Source organism: Gymnogyps californianus, chromosome 22 (genome assembly GCF_018139145.2).
Source record: "Gymnogyps californianus isolate 813 chromosome 22, ASM1813914v2, whole genome shotgun sequence".
NCBI classification, from domain to species: domain Eukaryota; kingdom Metazoa; phylum Chordata; class Aves; order Accipitriformes; family Cathartidae; genus Gymnogyps; species Gymnogyps californianus.
Window position 1 is genome coordinate 4,290,442 of NC_059492.1, and position 20,086 is coordinate 4,310,527.

At 46.3% G+C, this 20,086-nt stretch overlaps 1 protein-coding gene across 1 annotated transcript in view; it reads right to left on the minus strand.

The window, feature by feature from the left end:
• Positions 1–1,343: 1,343 nt before the first annotated feature.
• MAN1C1 (mannosidase alpha class 1C member 1) overlaps positions 1,344–20,086 on the minus strand; it is a 63,634-nt gene continuing 44,891 nt past the window's right edge. The window contains exons 5-13 of the mRNA XM_050909709.1: positions 18,994–19,074; positions 16,674–16,768; positions 12,171–12,285; positions 9,559–9,652; positions 5,863–5,978; positions 5,450–5,669; positions 3,104–3,276; positions 2,164–2,279; positions 1,344–1,490 (exon numbers count right to left, since the gene is read on the minus strand). Coding sequence (XP_050765666.1) covers positions 1,373–1,490; positions 2,164–2,279; positions 3,104–3,276; positions 5,450–5,669; positions 5,863–5,978; positions 9,559–9,652; positions 12,171–12,285; positions 16,674–16,768; positions 18,994–19,074 — 1,128 coding nt within the window. The 3' untranslated portion in view covers positions 1,344–1,372. The remainder of the gene's footprint in view (positions 1,491–2,163; positions 2,280–3,103; positions 3,277–5,449; positions 5,670–5,862; positions 5,979–9,558; positions 9,653–12,170; positions 12,286–16,673; positions 16,769–18,993; positions 19,075–20,086) is intronic.

Genomic DNA, 20,086 nt, shown 5'->3' on the forward strand with positions numbered 1-20,086 from the left:
TTATAGAAGCCCTTCTTGTTGTCTTTGACATTCCTGGCTGAATTCAATTCCATTTGGGCTTTAGCTTTCCTAACGTCAGCCCTGGATGCTCAGACAATGTTTCTGTAGTCCTCCCAGGTTACCCACCCTTGCTTCCACCCTCTGTATGCTTCCTTTTTGTGTTTGAGTTTGGTGAGGAGTTCTCTGTTCATCCACGCAGGCCTCCTGGCATTTTTGCCTGACTTCCTGCTCACTGGAATGGAACTCTGTTGAGCTTGGAGGACATGATTCTTGAATATTAACTGGTTTTCTCAGGCCCCTCTTCCCTCCAGGGTCTTATCCCACAGGACTCTTCTAAGCAGATCTTTGAAGAGGCCAAAGTCTGCTCTCCTGGAGTCCAGGGTTGTGAGCTTGCTTTTCACCCTCCTTCCGGCCTTCAGGATCCTGAACTCCACCATCTCATGGTCACTGCAGCCAAAGCTGCCTTTGATCTTCACATCCCCAACGAGCCCCTGCTTGTTAGCGAGTATGAGGTCCAGCAGAGCACCTCTCTTTCTTGGCTCCTCTGTCACTTGGAGGAGGAAGTTATCATCAATCCACTCAAGGAATCTCCTGGATTGCTTACGTCCTGCTGTGTTGTCCCTCCAGCAGGTATCAGGGTGGTTGAAGTCCCCCATGAGGACCAGGGCCTGCAAATTCAAACCCAAGGCTGCTCCTGTCTGTCTGTAGAGGGCCCGATCCTCTTGTTCTTCCTGGTCAGGTGGCCTATGGCAGACACCCACTATAATGTCACCCTTCCCTGTCCTCTCTTTAATCCTCACCCATAAGCTCTCAGTCAGCTCCTCATCCATCCCCAGGCAGAGCTCCATGCGCTCCAGCTGCTCTCTCACATAAAGGGCAACCCCCCTTCCTCGTTCTCCTATCCTGTCCTTCCTAAAGAGCCTAGAAAGCCTACCACCTAGAAAGCACAGTATATTGAAAACTGTTAATTAGAAAGCTGATAAATCCAAGAGTATATAAAAGGCAAAAATGAAACAGAAAAACGAAAGGAGGGTGTGTGGGTGTGTGAAGTATATTTTATGGCAAACTTCCAGTCCTTTGGCCACTATAAAGCAAAGTCAGTGGATTTCATATAAATTCTCTGTATAAAGGAATGTCTATGAACTGTGTACAATATGGCCCAGAATAAACATCTCATTATCAGGCTAACAGAGCTCCTCACAGAGGAAAAGAAGGTGCTTACGTCATGGTTTCATCTTCCCAATATAATACTGTCCGGAATTGGACTAGTGCCCCAAAATACCATTTTAGGAACAACGCGAATTCCTTTAATGGAAAGGAAATGCAGTAACCCGCCGACGCTGCAGAAGCAGGGCGCTGGGCAATGGCCTCACTACTGCACACGTGCTTTAAAGTTCGTGTGGTTGACTGGCAGGGGGTGAGCCTCTGTGTTGAACACCCAGTCGTCCAGGGACAGCACGTCATCTTCACAGAACAGAAGATAGAGGTACCTGGAGCCATAAGGCAAGGGTGGGCGGGAAGAAGATGGACACAAAGGGAGATTAAAGGAAACTCAAGTGGGACTCCAAGCACGCACAAGCAAGCACTGTCGGCAGGACTGTGATGGGGGCTGCCGTTGGCCTCAGCTGCCACAGTTTATGGTGACACATTTCCCGACTCCCTGCCTCACTCTCCTGCTGGAAACTACCACCCCTGGGGCAAAGGTGGCAAAACGGGATGGGCATCTGCGCTCAGCCGCCCCACAAACATTAGCTCATACTACCAGCAAAGGCAGATCTGCAGCAAGGGGCAGCAAATTCAGGCCATAGTCATGCCTCCTCTGTATGCAGGACATTAACCTGGCAGAGGAGACAGCTGTCTCTTAAACCATCAGAGCTAAATTCAAGGCAGCTCAGCGGTCAGAGCCTCCCACTTATAGCAGCTCTAAATCACAGGAAGAGTCCTTTAAATCCAGCACATGAGCAGAAGCCTCGAGAGTGCCAATGACAGCAGTGGTTCTACAGGAGGAAACTACCAAAACTTTGCAGCACCCATAGCCTTGCCCAGTTTTCCCCACAGAGGATAAGACTTCCCCCTTATTATTAGAGATTTATTAAGCAGACAAGAGTGTTGATGCTGCAGGAATTATGCTACTCTGAAAGGCCTCTGTGATACTAGACTTACTTCAGAGTCTCTGCGAGGAAAAAACTCTGTTGCATGTTGTCATGGGTTGGGGTTGTGGTGTAAACATCTCGGATGCCAGAAAAACCAGCTTCTACTCTACAATGTTTTTCCAGGGCCTGAAAAAGGAAAAGAAATCTCAGCAATCTGGAGTAACTCATTAATCATCATCAGTTGCATTACAAGTCAGCTTTACAAACCAAATTCCAGTTTATAGTAGCCTCTGTCTCTCACTGAAGAGCATGGTGATTACTCCAGACTCTAGGAATAAAGCTAGTTCTAATGAAATAGCAAGAGAAACATAAACCGCCTAAGTTAGTTGATTGATTGACCTTGACGTTACACACATAGCAAGAACAGATCTCAAGCGGCAACTCTAGCTGTTTCTGGAGCCTTTTTCCAGGGCAGCAGACAAATGACAGTTCTGCCACTGAAACGCAGCCCCTGCTAGGATGCAGGGCAGCAGCCAACAGGCTACTGCATGAGCTAGAAAGAGGTGAGGGACCTTCTGGCTGGGAGGTCTTTGTGGGAAGAAGACAAGACAAAGGGCAAAGGCAGGTTTGCTGATTTTCCCTGGCCAGCTACGAACCAGTGGTTCTGAGCAGTCCAGATATGTCAAATAGAAGGCTGACTCCTTTTTGCAGAGGGCTGTTACATTAATAGCAGCTTTTGCTGTCTGCAGCACTCCTCTCCATAAACTTTCAGTGTTTTGATTGACTGATTGATTTTAGCGTAGCCCAAAAGGGAGAAGAAAACATTCACAATGATCAACAGAGATGCCACACTAAATTGAGCTACTTTGTGTATTCCTGCCCCACTGCTAATGTGTCTTAGTGTCTAACACAATTTAAATAATTTCTGCTCTTTTTATTGACCGAAGGAAAGATTTTTGTAAGAATCCAGCAGCCTGTAAGAGTTATTACTGCGAATTTTCCAACCATACCTTCACAACCTCCCAGCCCCACTGCCTGTACTTGGGATCGTGGGTCAGCCGCCACATGTACATGTAGCTTTCTACCACTTCTGGACGTAGGATGTAGTAGCGCTCGCTGAGTCTGGTTGCCATGGCTTCAGTTCCAGCATCAAAGCGAAAGGCTTCGGGGCCGAGTTTGGTATCTAGACAAAATCACACGCAGGCAATGATCAGTTTGAGGAGAAAGCAGGTAAACAGACTGTCCAGGTGCTTTTATGCTGCTCAGGCTGCCAACATTTAACTAAGGCTTGCGTGAGGTTAGACGAGCAGGTCAGTCAGGCCTGTGTATTGGATCAACCTTACAGCTGATATCAAAACAGGGGCAACTCCACAAAGTGCATGACCCGTGCCCACTGCCACTCCAGGTGTTGCTCATTCTGTGGTATGTCTGGGTACTATCTACCCAGATAAAGAGTTTCTGAGGGTGGATACGACTGACAAAACACCGACTTGGACCAGATTTGAGCAGGGAGAGGGCAGGTACAAATCTCCCCCAGGTCCTAGCACTTTTGCTGGGCTGGTATTTGCTCCTAGGAATTGCACTGCCCCTGACCCTGAGAGCAGAGTTCATCATTGAAGACAAACTCAGAACCCAGATGAGAAAGAACAGAGAGGCAGATCCTGTCGTAAAGCCTCAAAGAGAAAACATTTTCAAAGGAAAATCTAGCCATGCAGCTGATCCTGCCATCACAGAGATACTGATACACTGCTCCCAGGCAGGGGGTTTGTTTCACAATGATCAGTCCACCAGACTGAGCCATTTTGCCTGCACTGCGGCAGGGAGGCTGTAAGAAGTGGTACTTGGGACCTGCAATCACTTCTTCTGCCTTTCCTTCTGGTCTACTAGCAGCCTCTTTGAAAAGAAGACATCAGGATGATGGGGAAGGCTTAATCAACTTCACTGGTATTTTATAAATAAAATATTAAGAGTACCTTGGTCTTTTTGAGTGTCCCTTACATGAGAATCTCAATCTCTTGCAAGCATTAGCTAGCACTCAGATCCCTTTCAACACCAACCCTCTCCCTATTCGAAAAACAGGGGAACTGAGCACAGAGGTCCCTTATGATCGTACCACAAGGTTTCTCTTGCTGCACCCCCGTGTCTACCACAAGGCTGTCTTTCAGGGAGTCATTTTATTTCTCTAAATATTTTGCACACCTTCCCTGGGCCCTCCTGTCTGCATGGGGATCTAACAGTGTTTGCTAGTCGGACTATTTGCTGAAAGCCAGGGTGACATGCACAAACATTCTCTGCAAAACAATGAGCTTGCTGAAATGACAGCACCGTAACCAGTGCGGACAGGCTTGCTACTGTCCTTTCTATGCTGATGGATATTGCTGAAGGTGAAAATTGGCTCCAGGCACTCACAGCCAGAGGGTTATTAGTTCGAGTGGCTTGTTTTAGTTCTGTAAGTGCTGAAGGGAAAAGAGAGTTATTTGCAAACATCATTTCAGGTTAGCTTGAAGTTTATTGGGCAAACATGCTGGACACCGGCTGCCAATATGGGCTTGCTAACGTGGTGAAGGTGCGAAACAATCTTTGGGAACAGTTAGTGCAGACAGACCTGTGCCTGACAAGGTCCCAGAAAGCAGACTGCTGCTTCGCTGCCTGCAGTCTCCGAAGAGCTACAGAGATGCCTACAAAGAAAGGAGCGGTGTCCAAAGCAAGCTCATCTTGCTGAAAGCCCTGCAGGCAGAGAACTAACCCAGTCTCTCATTCATCACCAGTCACTGCTCTCCCAAAGCACTGACTGATAAGCACACTGGGTGGTGAAACAAATTTTACTGGACTTGTGAAATAGAAAGACTTAGCCAGCCTCTGCTTAGACAGCCAGGAGAGGCTGAGTAACTTCGTTTTTTTGGTTCCTACCAGCAGCTGCAGGTCTCCAACACTCTCCTGTTGGGCTTCTCAGCTGCTCTGCTCCATACAGTGGGACACCTTGCAATTAATCTCTGTTAAGCTTCCCTTCTTGTCTGCAAAGGGATGTGAAAGGACAGACTTAAACTATAGTCTTGTTGGGAGAAGGCTAGTTCTGCAACTGGCAGGCGGGACTAGGATTCAGCTCTGGGTTGATTTCCCAACTCTGCCACAGGAGCTCACATCTGCCTGTCCCTCTGCTCCAGCTGTCCGCTATGTCAAACATATTGCTTTCTCTTCTAGATATCCCAGAAAAGAGAACTGAAAATCACAGGGATGCAGATGCTGCTGAAGCACAAAATACCCTACTGCAAAGCTCTGCCACACAAAAGCTGAGTCTTCTCCTAAGGCTGTAGGCAACCCCTTACTAACATTTTCTAGGCAGCCCACAGGTTTACCTGAGCGTGCATAAGACTCGTGACATGTGTTTGTTATTTCTGCAGCAAGATCCATGTAATGTTGCTTCCTCTCTTCTCCAGCGTGTTCAGCTCCAAGTGCTATCATGCCCCCAGAGAAGCAAGCCAAGTGGCCCATTTTGTGATCCAAGATGCCACCCCTCCATTCAGCAATGTAGGTCAATCCTCCAGCAGACTTTTTGACCAAATGCTTTTCTATTGCCTAAAGGGATGAAAATCAGCATTTCAAGATATTTAGTGGACAGTAAGTATAACTTACTTACTAAGTATTTCAAGATACTTAGTGGACAGGAGTGAATACCAAGGAATCCCAAAGATCTAAGACATTTTTGCCCGAAACATTCTGATGAACAATGTCCCACACAAAAAGTACAGAGCAGCAACCTGCTCCTTACCTCTAGTGCATCGTCGTACATCCTTTTAGCTTCAGAGTCTTTCTTGTCTGACATCAGCCAAGATTTGATGAGATATTCATAAAAGCTGTCCCCAAGCCCCCCAATGGAGACGTGGTCTGTAGTGGGAAAGCCAGAAAAGAACTTCAGGTTCATGATATACAATGAGCAGTTGCTTTACAAAGAGCAAACAACCATGTCCTATTTAATGCCCTTGTTCTCTCCTTCCTCTTTTCAGTTTCCTGGGGAGAGCTTGCAGCATTTCTTTTTCAAAAAGAAAGAAAGGTGGAAAGTGCAATCAGAAGAAAAATGTTCTGTCATTTTACAAACCATTAGTATCCCTTACCAAAACTATTCAGAGGTCTTATTTTGCAACAGTTATTTATACTGCAACTTGAAGATGCTTCCTGTTTATGAAGCAATTATCATAAATCCCAGCCTCATAAACCAAAAGCAATGGCAAGTATTGATAGGTCTCCACCTATATGAAGCCATTGGGTGCTGCCTCCCCGCCCCAGGAAAGGGAGAACGCACGTTGGATCACACAGAGCTGCCAGCAAGGGGCTGCTGTAGGGACCTCTCGATCGTGCCATTTGTATTCCTGGCTCATGGTGGGACTCTGTGCCCTGGGGAAGGCTGGGGTTGTTGGAGTATTAAAATGATAAAGTCAGGTACAAGGATGTGCACTGAATATTTTCTTCTGCAGAAATCGGATTTTCAAGGCTATCTGTTCAGAGTACACAGCGCTATGACCTTACTGGAGAGGAGGATGCTAAAGAATTGCACTGTGAAATGGGCATGACAGCTGCAGGTTTCTGCCTGGGGGGAACTGCTGGATGGATTTATATCTTTAAACTATACCACAGGGGGAAAAGCAGCATTCATTCTTTCAAACAGCCAAGTACTCCCCTTTTTAGAAGAGCAAGACAAATTACCCACCATGGACTGAACCATCCCTGTTAATTAACAGTGTCCACCTCTGCGTCTGCACGCATCCTCATTTTAAATGTAAGCAGATGCAGCAGGGTTTTTGGAGTTAGCTGTTCAGATTTTTATTTTCCCTTTCAATGTACATATATAAAGTCCTGAGGCTTATTCTAAATGCTAAATCCTACCAACAGGAGAGATCAACAGCCATGCGTTTTCCTGACCTGAAGAGCAAATATCCCTGATACAGTGTGTCCAATGATCCATGGAATAATCCATAGCAAAACAATTAGATTAGACGCATGAATTCAGAAAAAAAGAGGACAGACTATTTGCAAACACCGGCTGCACAGCCTGTCTTTAAAGAGCAGCTCTGTGATCCTAAGTGTATCATTCATAAAATCACCAAAGCAGGAGCTCTGGTACATAATTGCTTTCCATATGGCATCAGCTTTGCCAGCATTTGCCTCCTAGGCACTTTGCATAAACAAATCTCTTATTTCAGCAGGGGACCGTGCTTTAATTTTCTGAAGGTAACAACTGCACTCAGAAGAGGTACAGCACTGCCTCTTCATTTAGAAGACCTGCTCATTCAGCCAGGTCAAAGATACACCTTTTAAGAAAATCACAGCAATTCCAAGAAAAACAGCTTCCCGCAAAGAGCTTTAATGACAAGAGAGAAAATGAGAGCCTGGCACCTACAGGGAACATCTCTGTGGCAGGCTGCAGCTGCCTCCCTACTTTGGTCCTAATCTATTTCTCACCAGCAGTACTGGAGATGCAGAAGAGGCTGATAGGTCTTTTCCCTCACTGGAATATGGATTCAGACCACAAGGTCATACTATGAGCAACTGCCACAAACAGCCTGTGCCACGAGTTGCCCTCATGATGTGAAAGTGCAGGAGAGAGGATATCTCTAGTCCTTTGGCATAAATCAGCCTATCCCAGAGCAAGCAATCAGGCTACTTTTAATAAGCTCCAAGAACCAGCAACAGGCCCCTCTGTATGTCAGCAAGGGGTGGGAGCAGGTCAGTACAATGAAGTAAAATTTGCAGACATAAATAGAATTAAATTAGTGGCAGAAGAGATGAATACCGACTATCAAGCTGAGTATTTTAACCGTCTGAATTAAGAGCACAGCTCTTCAGTTTCCCAAAGATTCTGTAATGATCAGTTATGGCAACAGACAGGCACTTCTCCTCTCAGCACCAATGAACAGGCAGAACTAATGCTTGTGTCTGGTAAAATGTGCAGTATGGCTGCCAGTTGGGAATAACCTGAAGAAAATGGCATCTCAGTGGTGTGGCAAGGGATGGGAGATTAGCTTTTCAAGTGGAACATATTGCAACAATTCTGCAGAGACAGATCTGGAGGGGAAGCTGAACTGCTTACAAAGGGACTGGATAACTTGGAACATCAATTAATGGGACAAACACAGAAGCCTATTTTCTTTCCTCATGGTGCCAAAGGACAGCTCTGGTTTAATGGGACAACTGCAACCATCCAAGGTGCTTTGTTGGGACACCTTTCAAGCCAAGCCCTGTCAATTACCATTAGAGGTGCTGATACGGCAGTTAAAGGTCAGGGATTGCTCACAGCTAGAGCTCTCTCACTGTCTCGGATGATGGCAGCCATGCAACTGCCTGCCAGTTACAATCAGAGCTGTTAATACAGTAGCTGGAAAGGTTTGGAGCCACCTAGCAGAGCAAACAGTGCAACGAGACGTGGGGACACAAGGTAATGCAATGACTCAAAGAAAAGTGCTTAAACAATATAAACGTAATCCACTGACAGGTTAAAAACAGCTTCTGCAAAAAAAGACTTTTCTTTCCTTTGACAGAGAAACACGAAATCCAGCAACTTTCCCTTGCCAAAACAAGCAAATCCTTAACAGAGTGGAAAGTTAAGGTCAGAGATCTGGGGCACAGCAGCAGAAGTAGCCTCTCATGTTCCTACCAGAGGGCAAGCTTCTGCCCTTTGGTGGCACAAAAAGAGGGGTACAGTCTCTTCTCTGGGTAAGGAAGGGGCTGTGTGCGTAAAGCAGGAAAGTAAATAATCCTTCCCTGGGCACGCTGCTTCTAATATTTCCTTGCTCTTTTCAAGCCCTTTCCTGGTTATTGCTCCTCTTTCGTATCAGAGCAGTATCTATTTAATGCCCATGTCTTCAGTGCTGGCCAGTGCTGGGTTCCCAACAAAAGAAAAGAACACATACTTGTCTCACCCTTCTTGCACAAAATTGCACTACGCAGAGGTACCATGGTAACAGGTACACGAATGCACACAAGAGAACGCATCCCTAGATCCTAGGGGGATCTGAGACTCTGTAAGCCCTCTGCCTCTCCAGGTGGTTCCTTACTTGCTGCAGCACACTCAGGAAGTAAATCTCATAGCGCTTCTGCTCACAGCCTTCACGTCCAACTCCCAAGTAGATCTGTGGGCTATGTGATGACTGCAGGATGAGGTCTTAAAGAGATGTGCTGATTTCTAATATCTGTGTGATGAACCATGTACCATTATCCTCCCCTGTGCAAGAGAGGCCCTAATTCTCTCTGGAGGTGAGACACTCAGCTGGAAACAAGGCTGATGGAATAAGTGTACAATTACTATATTGCACCTTACAAATCGGGTTGCATTATCTAATCACACGTATAGCAGGCTGCCTGACAAGACATTTTCTTGGCTTGCTGCTCTGACAGTTGCTATTGCTTCCTAAAGAATAATGTAGAGGCTGAAATGCTCCAGGCAGGACTCTGAACGCAGAGCGATACCTACGCTGTACCCAGTTCCCTGTCACCGGGCTGAGAAAGTTGGGATAAAGGCCCTGCGGCTTCTCAACTCTGTTCAGGACTTTGCGGATGTTCATCACCTAGGAGAGATGAGAGACAAGAACTATGTTACTTCCCTGCTGAAAAAGCCGACGGTTTTGCACTGTCACTGAGAACTCTGTAATTCATCAGTGCTGATCCCTGGCTGAACAAGCACAGCAGCCTGTAACGTTGTGAATCATCATGCAAGCAGAACCCAACGACATGGCTCTCCGATGACAGATCTGTGATGGAGAAACTTTCAGGCTGGACTCCTCAGCACGATCTTTATCCAGCTCTGTGGGATTTTAAAAATGATTCTAAAAACCCTGCAAGACCCCAGTTCAGCAAGCAGTGGAAGCAGTTTGCTAACAGTGGTCTAGAAGCAATCCTGAGGATTTGGGATCTGGGTGGAAATGTATGAGATGTGGAGGGCGATTTTTACCATGATCCAAAGGGAAAGGAGTGGCAGGGATGAGTGACTCACACAGTACTTAAATTCACCATGTGGTCACTTAACATGATGAATTGGGGCCTTTAATTTCAACAACAGACAGCTCCTTTAATATGCTAGAACAGCTGTACTTATTCTCTAAAACCTCCCTTGGCTTCACCCCCATTAAATGCAATAGGCCTTTCCCATAAGGGACAAAGTTAAATGGTATGCAGCATAAATATTCTATTATAACCTACAGAACAGCTAATACACTCTAAACCTTTTATAAAATTAGACAATTTGTACGCCAAAAGCTGGCTACAGACTTAAGTTGGTGCTTCCAAGTAAGTCGTCAGGCTGCATAATATTTACTGAAGTTTAGTAGCATGGCATATTAATGACATGTTTGAATATAAGACACAGATGGACTTTATTCTTGCTAAAATCACACAAGTCCCAAGCTGCAAGTTAATGAGTTGATCTGTTCCTCTGAAGTAATTTCCCACAGGATGGGCTGTTTGAGCCCACATCATCCTACATTTTTTCTCTCAGAGGGTGTTAGGATGAATGCGATGCATTTTCTGTGGCAGACACCAGGCACGCTCAGCTCAGGAGAGTCCATTAGAAAGGTTCTGCCCTTAGCCCTCTATGGGCTTAGGAAGCAAAGAGGAAAACATGTTAGGCTGGGGACACAGGCTTGACCCTGGCTCAAAATGCCACAGTTTGAACCTGGAATATGGATGCAGTTCTAGTTTTTAACGGTGCATCTTCTTGCCCTTGTTTTTTCAGTCCTCATCTCTCTTCCCCTCCCCTTCATTTCCTTCACACACATTTTCTTTCCATACCACTGTTCCCTTTACTGGTCTTTTCTCAGCTCCCCCTTTCCTCTGAGCAATTTGTCATTATCACTGTCCTCAGGAATCTTTAGCTTGTCTCCTTTATTTCAAATGACCAGTCTTTCTTTATCTTCCCTACCGAGTTTCCTGGGTTTCTAGTTTTCCTTCACCCTCTGCTTTTCTCTCCTGCTCACCCCTCTGCGACATTCCTCTTGCTCACCCCACCCTTACTGCTTTCCATACACTCCATCCTATTCTCCATTTTGCTCTCCTAGCTTCTTCCTTCTCTTTCTTCCTGTCTCTTCTTCAAATTTTCTTCTTGTTTCACAACTGACAGACCTGCACTGGAAATATCCTGGAAAAGTACCATTTTGAGCTTTTTATCGGCAATCCTAGAACCACTGTCTGTTTTCACCCCACTGTAGGACTCTGGACAGGCCCCATTTCCTTTGGGCTCATGGGGGCAGTTTGGATTCTAACTGCAACAATTTGTCTCCCTCAAAGCTGTTCCTCAGGGATGTGCAGCGAAAGCTAATGACTTGCTGGTATCCAACAGCATATTTATTAAGTTGCTCTTACATGCACTACAAGATCACTTGTGGAAAAAAAAGCTCAAGGTAATGTATAATATTAATAGATTTTCAGTTACAAGTTACACAAAAGGAATCCAATATGTCAACTGTCAGGCCTTTCCTACACAAGAAACCTCAGCAGAAATCTTGCTGGCTGGAGCATAACATTTAATGCCTGTTTAGAGCAAAAAGGTCCGCAAGTACAAGGCACTACTATTAGGATATCAGAATTAACAATTATCTTTGCAGTCTGCATCTAACAGATGGTTTAATTTTGGCTGTGTCCTTGTCTGAGTAAGTTTTTGCTACAACTTCGCACAACTGAGACATTGGGAAAAACATCCCCATCTCCCCGGTGGCTGCAAGTGATGGAGAGGCAGGTGAAGGGGCTACAGCAAATGTAACTGGCCAAAGAAGACCCCAGGGCAGCTGCCTTCCAAGGCCTACTGGTGTGATGGGATCTCCAACAGGAGCTCGCTGTGACCTTTTCGGTGAGCTGGTGCATAGGATGCTCTGAGGCCTGGCGACCTTTGCAGCCTGCAAGGCACAGGTTTCTGAACCCATGCCCCACTCTGGAAGGTTTCTCCTCTGGTGAGTTGTACTGGCATTGGGGAGAAGGAACGCTTTGCTGCCGTGTTGTCTGCTGCAGGCAGACCAAAGTGCTGGTCTACTCCAGCACTGACCCCAGGAGTATGAAGAGACCAATTCACTAAAGATCAAGTTGGGAAGTACTTGCCTTTTCTGCAAACACCGGGTTGCCAGAGAGCTCCGAGAGGTGCAGGAATTCTAAGTGCAAGGTACCAAATTCTGCTAAGATGCTGCTTCCAGCAGATGCCCAACCCCAACTCCAGCTCATGCCACTGCAAGGAGAGAAAAAGGGAGCCTTCATTGCCAGGAAAACACAGCCAAAGCCTGAGGTCCCCCCACTGCCCCAGTGCAGATCCTGCCTTTGCTATGTGCATGCAGTGCACACCAGGTCTCAACAGGGGCCATGTAAAGAACATACATAGATTTTTAGGACGCTCATACGGAACAGTTCTTGTGGGATGGAGCAGTAGTTTTACAGAGGATTGTTTAGGATACATACTGGGAAACTGCATTTTTTGTGGGAGAGTAATCCCTCCCAAACAGATCAGCTTAAAGCAAACTTTGGAAGAACACTGACAACCTGCCCTACACAAGACACTTGGGGATAAAACGTGTCTGTAAGTAGCCTGGGCTGAACTCTCGCATGTCAAATGTCCCACAAGTCCAACAAGCCTGCTATTTTATGGAGAATCCAGACTGTCCCTAAGCACCTTGTTTCAACAACATCTCACACTCTTTATGCGTACACGACACTGACATTCCCAGCGTAGGCTTGCTTGCAGGGGGATAAAGCATACAGCAACATCAACAGTAGGGGCAAGATGCCATTGGGCAAACCTGACTGTAATGCAAAAAAAAAAGGGGGGAATCTTAACATCTGCACAGGACAAATCTGACTCTGAAAGCACCCCACTGGTGCTTATCTCACGTGCCTTGCAAGAACAGGAGAGCCAGCATAAAACTACAGAAGGTGGCAAATGCTGTCTGAAGAAGCCAGTTACACAAAGTGCCTCCACCCCTACTTTTGATGTACTGGGACCCCTTCTCGGTTTCTGTTTGTCTCCCCTCACCCTGCCAAATCCATGCAAAGGGCAGAGATGGAGACAAATCATCCCTGGAGAAAAGCTAGGAGCCAATTCTGGGGATGAGGAGGGCATCACTTCTCCCTTAAATCTGAAAGAAAACTACCCAAAGGACATGGCAGGGCAGAGGATCTTCCAAGCACTAACAGCCTCACCCTTAGATTTGCTTTTACATTCCACCACTTCCTTCTTGTATCCCACTGCTACAGATTACAGCTCTGCGTCTCTCTGAAATCTACACAGACATGAAAATGTCCTATATCCTTAAGCCTTGGTCCCAAAACAGCCTCTGCAGGTGCTGGCCCAGGGAAGCTTGGCGCAGAAGTGATGTGGCTTTGATTTTCACGTCTCTTTGTGAGCGCAGTTTGTGGTTGATACTGATGAGGTAACAGGTTTCCAGTGATGGGGGGGCGGGGGTAACACTAGATGGCGCCGGAAAGCTTGGCTATTCGAAGAAAAGGGTGTTTGTTGTTTACAGGAGGCTAAAACTAATGATCTTTCCGAGGGAGGGGGTGAAAAAAGTTTCCCCTCCATGTGATATATGGAAAACCATTTCAGGTCCAGAGCTGTTTGTTTCGCCTCCAGACAAAAAGAGCCATTAGATAAGCAATATGTTCACGCTGTTTCAAATTGCTCAGTCACTGCCAAACGTCAGCCTTCCCTGCAAACTGTCAGGAGGCTGTATCACCAGCTTTTCATTTGAAAACACTGTATGCAGCTAAAACGGGTACCCCAGTAACACCGAGTGTTTATGGCAGAAATCTCCCTGTGCAGGCAGAAAGGTCCTCCAGCCTGAACAGGTTAATGTTGGTATTAATATCGCATTGGACATATCTGCTGAACCTGGCAGCAGCTGGCCCTGGGATGGGTGTGCTAAACAATCCCACGGTGTTCTCATATCTATAAAGAGTCAATTACTTTTTCTTTATTTACTGCACTGAAGGGAGTTGTAACAAATATGATCTCACAAACAGAAACTGCCTTCTGAGCTAGTTCAAATGAGGAGTGCTTGGAAACAGCCAAATGGGGCCGTGTTTGTTGTGACAGCGGCTATGTGGGGTCACAGCGGCTGACACAACCCTCCCCTGGCAATGTCAGTCCCAAACACGCAGCCAGGCACTGCCTGCAAGGACGGTGCTGAGTAAAACTCAAGGAGAGGTGGACTGGAGGAAACAAGAGTACGCCTGCAATGCGTCCCTGGGTTAAAGAGCAGCCTGAAATGACCCCCTGCAGGAAAACATTTTTTCAGCTTTACAGACTGGACAAACTGGGTCCTCACAGCTGCTCTGTTTTATAACATCTCAGATGAAACTACCGTTTAAAGGACCGTGGTCTTCAAGACAAAAGAAAACGCCCAGAGCTCTCTTTATCTCCCAGATAAGTGGGTCTTCCTTAAACACTGTCCAGGGCAAGCATGGACTGAAAGCGGTTGTATCATCTCCTTCCCTCACGGAGATCCAAAGCAGCAAAACAGTGCCAAATCAAGAGAGAGACCAGGAGAGGATGAGGAGGAAAAATCTGGAGGTACAGGGGGTTTGGGGGAGATGTGAAGGAAAGCAGGGGCCAGGGACCTGGAACAGGAGGCATCAGGAGAGAAATCACAGTGCAACCCACAGGCAGAGAGCACAGAGTAGCAGCTTGAGAAGATAATGTACTCTAGGACCTGGCAGACAACGTGGCAGTTGGACCAGCAGGATGGAAAACAAGCCTGTGTGAGATATGATACAGCGCCTGTGTGAAAACAGAAGGCCACAGGGAAGCACATCAGCAGAGAGGGGATACAAGAGGAAAAGGTGGTGTGAGGTGATAGGACGAGATAAAGCCAGATGGCTATGGGAACAGCTGGGGGGGGTGGGTGTCTTTGTACTTGGGTCCTCAAAATGCATACGCAGAATTGACTTAGTGCCAGCTAACAAAAGCTGTTTCAAATTTCTGAATGTCATTCTTAACCCACCCCCCCAAGCCACCACCAACAAAAGCCTACACATGCTGCAAGACTCTCCTCCTTTTGAGATGATGAGGTCTCTCTGGAGTTAGCACATCCTTGCAAAAGCAGAATTGGAGAGAATTCCTTCTTGCAGAACTCTTCTGGGCTTTGGTTTGGCCCTGACACTTGGGTCAGCGTTCTCTCACAGCATCATCTCACTCTCTTCTGCTTCCACTTCCACACACTATCTCACACCGAGTAACTCCCTTCCCCTTTGGGTTTACAGCCTTTGGCTGTTCATTATGTTCCTGCAGTAGTCAGACTACAGATTTAGCTTGCTTCATCCTTGCTCCTAAATCAATTGATACTCCGAGCCCTCACAGCAGTTTCATGGCCCTGAAGCCAGAGCTCAAGCCAGTAATATGGGTTCTGGATTGTGGGCTCAGTGTTATTTTGATTTTCTTTGCTCTTAGTCAAGGTCATCAGCAAAACATTTTGGAAATGTCTAGGCAGACACAATCTGTTTCAATTGTCTTCACAAAGGGCAGGGGAAGGTTTGGCATTTCTGTGAAAGGTTAGTCTATGCCGAGTCTTTATCAGCCACAGAGGAAGGAGAATGTCTCTTCTGTAAAAAGAGACAATTAAAGTCATGGTGGTGGCTCAAATTTTCACTGCGATCACGTGCAGATAAGAGAACTGCAGGGGGACAGTGATATTTGAGCAATGGATCAGTGTGAGCCAAACATTCAAAAGTCTTGCACTTCACAGAGACACGAGCCAAACAGGAGATTTGGGCTAAGAGATGAATAATGATTTTCATGGCTGTTGCTCTGAGTCTTGCAAGAAGTGAGGATGAAAGGCTTTTGTTAACCCACATTTCCTGCTGTCTCTGTTTCAGCCGGCATGCAGCTTTTACCCTGGGGGATTTGTTTGTAGGCATCAAAATGACCCAGTGAGCCGTTACTGGCAGGGAACACTGTCTACTAGCAAGAATCAGAGACTGGGAGTCCAGCCTCCAGGTCTGCCTCTGTTTGCTGAGAGACCTTCAGCAAGGTATTTAACCCGGCTGCCTCAAAGCTCCCTTCCAGCATGAGACCACCACCTACCTGATGTGAAATGTTGTGGCTCTAAGTGAAGGATACACACCCGGCTGAGTGCTGCCAGCAGGGAGAAAACTAGAGGATCTGTATACTCCCTCCTTTCTAGCAGCAAAACTGTCAGCCAGTCCCATCCGGTTCCCTTCCCAATTTTTGCAAACATGGAGCCTGGATAAATTCACATGCATCTAGTTGGGCGCACTGCAAAAATATAGAGAGCACCGCATGCTACGTGCAGACTACAAATAACCTTTCAAAGAAAATGAGAGTGAGGAAAATGCTATTGCAGCAGGGAGCCCTGCCAAGAGGTAGAGGAAGAAACTGCGGATAGCCCAAAATTAATAAAACACATCTGGGTTTAACTTGAGTCACCTGCAATCTCTGCCAAGGCACCTCTGGGTTTTGAGTTGGCAAAACAAATGCCCTCGAAGAATCTGCACTAGAGGGGGGCACCTCTGAGGAACTGCTGCTGTTCCTGCTTGAATCCTGGTCTTTTACAAACATTCAGTAATAAAATGACATGCTTGTAAGGACGCGTGTCTTGCCTGCCCAGATTTATGACGCCACGTGGGATACCAGTGGGGGTGTTAAAAGCTGGCAAAAGTTTCTCTCCAAGTTCCAGAGCTTTACTCTTGAACACCTGTTAAAAGAAGAAGAGAGGATAAATATTTGATGGACTCCTTGTGAATACTAGTCACACTGGATTCCTTCCACTTTTTCAAACACACCGTTATAAAAAACTAAAACTGCTGCACTATAAGAGTCTACCGTTTCAGGCATGCTGCTGCCCTAGTTCCACTGCACGATAGAGCTGAACCAAAAGTCATGCTGAACTTTGGTATCTATCTGAATGTCCTCTAAAAATCTACACTAAGTCAGTCCCAAGTCCCCTGCCAAACCCTCAGCGTGGAGGAGAGCAGCCAGAGCTGAAGAGCTCAGAACCCCCCGAATACCTCAGCAGCAAATTTCTGTGATCTGAAATGGGATCCAAAGAGTACTCTTTGGGGACAAATCCTTCCCTTTTCCCAGGGTGGCAGAGGACACAAGGAGGTGAAATGACTGAATTAAAATCAAAAGAAATCTCTCTAGGATGAAGCATTGTTAGATTTACAACGTGGGTTTGCCTAGCTTGTGTCATCTCCTGTTGTAAAAAACATGATTTCCAATGAACAATCTTTTACTTGCAACTCTTTTCCAGGAAGGATTCATGGTTTCATGGCTAAGCTGCTCCTTTTCCATTTATAATGCCTCAGTTTTGGGCTTTCAAATCAAATTATAGCTTATGGTGGCTTGCAGCACAAAGCCACCATACACAATTATTTTGGGACAAACTGATACAAGCACTAATCTTTGCTCCAAAGATTAGTCCTGATCAAGGGAAGCCTGTAAGTGACTTAGGAGATAAAGCACAAGCCTTTTACCTCTAGCCCCCCTCTACCAGCCCAAGCTGTCACAGTAGTTCTCAGAAAGCAGGAATTTATTGCTCTAAAAATACAGCACTGAGGAAACCTGAGCTCTCCTGTGGGCTTGCAGACCTTTTATACACTCACAAGGAGATAGGGGTTTGGTTCAGAAGGGAAAGCAAGAGACAGGGACTTGATTCTTGCCTTTCAGCCTAGTGACACTGACTGGGTATATAACAGGCGCTGCCCTGGCTGCTGAGCATCGCTGCTGACTGCACTTCAAGAGGTCACTGCTGGAGTTTTATGGTTTAATGTGGTTTCTTTTTGCTCTGTTGATCTGAAGCCTGTTGAAGTTGTGACTGAGACAGGCCCTGAGTCGGGGCACCGAGTCTTTGAGAGTTTTCCCTGGAGGGAAATCACAGAGAGAAGTCATTCCTGGAACTCATTTAAAATGCAACTAAAGTAACAGAGCTGCTCCTGAGACTCCAAGGATCAATGGTGCCACTAGGCAGTGATGAGCCATCCCATCCTATTATGGTGGACAGCACCCAGCCACAATCAGTGTATGGCATGAGAGCTAAGCTCTCATTTAAGAGCCAGTCTTCCAGTTCCTTCACTCACAAAACTCCCCCTTGAATCAGAGTTTCTGCTCGCCTAAGACTTCCAGGGCAAAGGAGTAATCTCTTCTTCTCTCTACAGCCAGCTGCAAAATTCCAGTCCAGCCACATTATAAAACAGATTATGGCATTAAGCCCTGGCCTCTGCCAGGCTGGAGAGAAAGAAGGAAAGTGGAAGCGAGAGCCTCCTGCTTTAGCCAGGACTCCTGGGGGATGGGAGCATCCACTGAACGGCTGCTCCACCACGCTACAGGAGGGGCTGTGAGCCTAGCCCACACCTACTGGGCAAGGGGACATTTTGTGGAGCTGTATCACTTTGTCACATGAGCTGGCAGGATACGGGTACCCTGTCCTGGCAGTTTGCCACTCTCCCTCCCCTGTACCCCAGGGCACTTTATCTTAGAAACTACTGCTACAGAGAGACTGGCCAGGTAGAGTTTGGAGCACTTGCCACTATTCAATTGCCCTCCTTAGTCCGAGGCAGAATCTGGAATGATGTTTGATGAAATATTGCCTATGTTTAGAATACAAAGGAACAAGTACAAAGACAAAGATCACTGCAAATGGCATTTCACTGGGGAGCAATGTGTCCAACCAAAAACATGTCTTGCTAGAATTGCCCACAGGAGAAAAGATCTTTGCAAATGAGCCATGCACGGTGTGTGCAAGGTAATTATGCAAGACTTAATTAAAAGAACATTAGTGGCATTTCGATATTCATAAAAACGACAGGTTTAGCCTGTTGTTATGGAGGGATTATCTGATGCTCAGAGAAAAGCTGCTGGAGAACCCTTTCAGTTCATTATTGGTGACTGTGTGAGACATGCAGAGCTGCTGAAACAAACCTCTTCTCCAGTTAAGTAGTATGCAGCCAACAGTCCTCCAATATAGCGGATGTTCACCTCAAACAAGGATGCTTCTCCGTTCTGAAAATACAGAATGATACACTTGACTGCAAAGTCTGCACGCACAAATGGCAGCGAAGGGGAACAGATTGTAGGCAGATACTTAAGTCTCCCAGTCCTCACCCACAGTGTAACACAGCTTTTTGTCTAAGATCTCACAGCACTTTATTTGCTCTACAGTGACAGGTGGAGCCTGAAGGGAAGAGAAACGCCCAAACTGCCCATTTATCACCAGCTGACAATACGTAAATCAGTTACGGCAGATGTATTGTCCATCCATCCAACCCTGTCTTGGGTTATGCCTTGCAAAAAGCTGTGAGTTAGTTTAGGGCAAAAATCTGCCCCTTGAAATGTTTTATTTAAAGAGAAAATTGTACAGCCACATGGAAAAATTACTTTCTCCATTTTCTTGTGAAGAGGGCACTGCATTAGATAGACGTAATGCACTTCCTCCATTAGGTAGATATTTTCTGTCATTCAAAGACTCACCCCAGTTTGCAGGCTCAGAGAGGACCACAGCCTATAGGGTGCCTGTCATGGGCACGTTTACAGAGAGACAAACTGCTTGTTGTCCATGTGCCCCACCACCACAGACAGCAGACACAGACGGGTATGGTTCACTGAATCGCTCAAGAACCCACTCACCTGGAACAAGTTTTGCTCTACCTACTCAGCTGACAATCAGCAAATGTCAAAATGATTGCATTCAAAATGTGCCTTTAAAAAATACATGCTCCTGGCCATTGAATCTGCATGATAAATTACTCCTACCCTCACACAAATGCATAAAGCCAAACCCCAGAAAGATCTTCCACCAACACAGCACTTTCAGGGAGCAAAGGGGCACTTGAACCTCTGCACTAGCCTGCCCTTTCCAAATACCTGCAGGTTACAAATCAGAGCAAGTGCTTTCTTAAGATGGTGACTGAAATTGCATGAGACCAATCACGGCACCCAGTTTCAAACAGAGCTTGTGGGCCTTGGAGTCCCTGCCTCACTTTTCTGGACTATTAGAGTTCCTTTTACAGAGCCA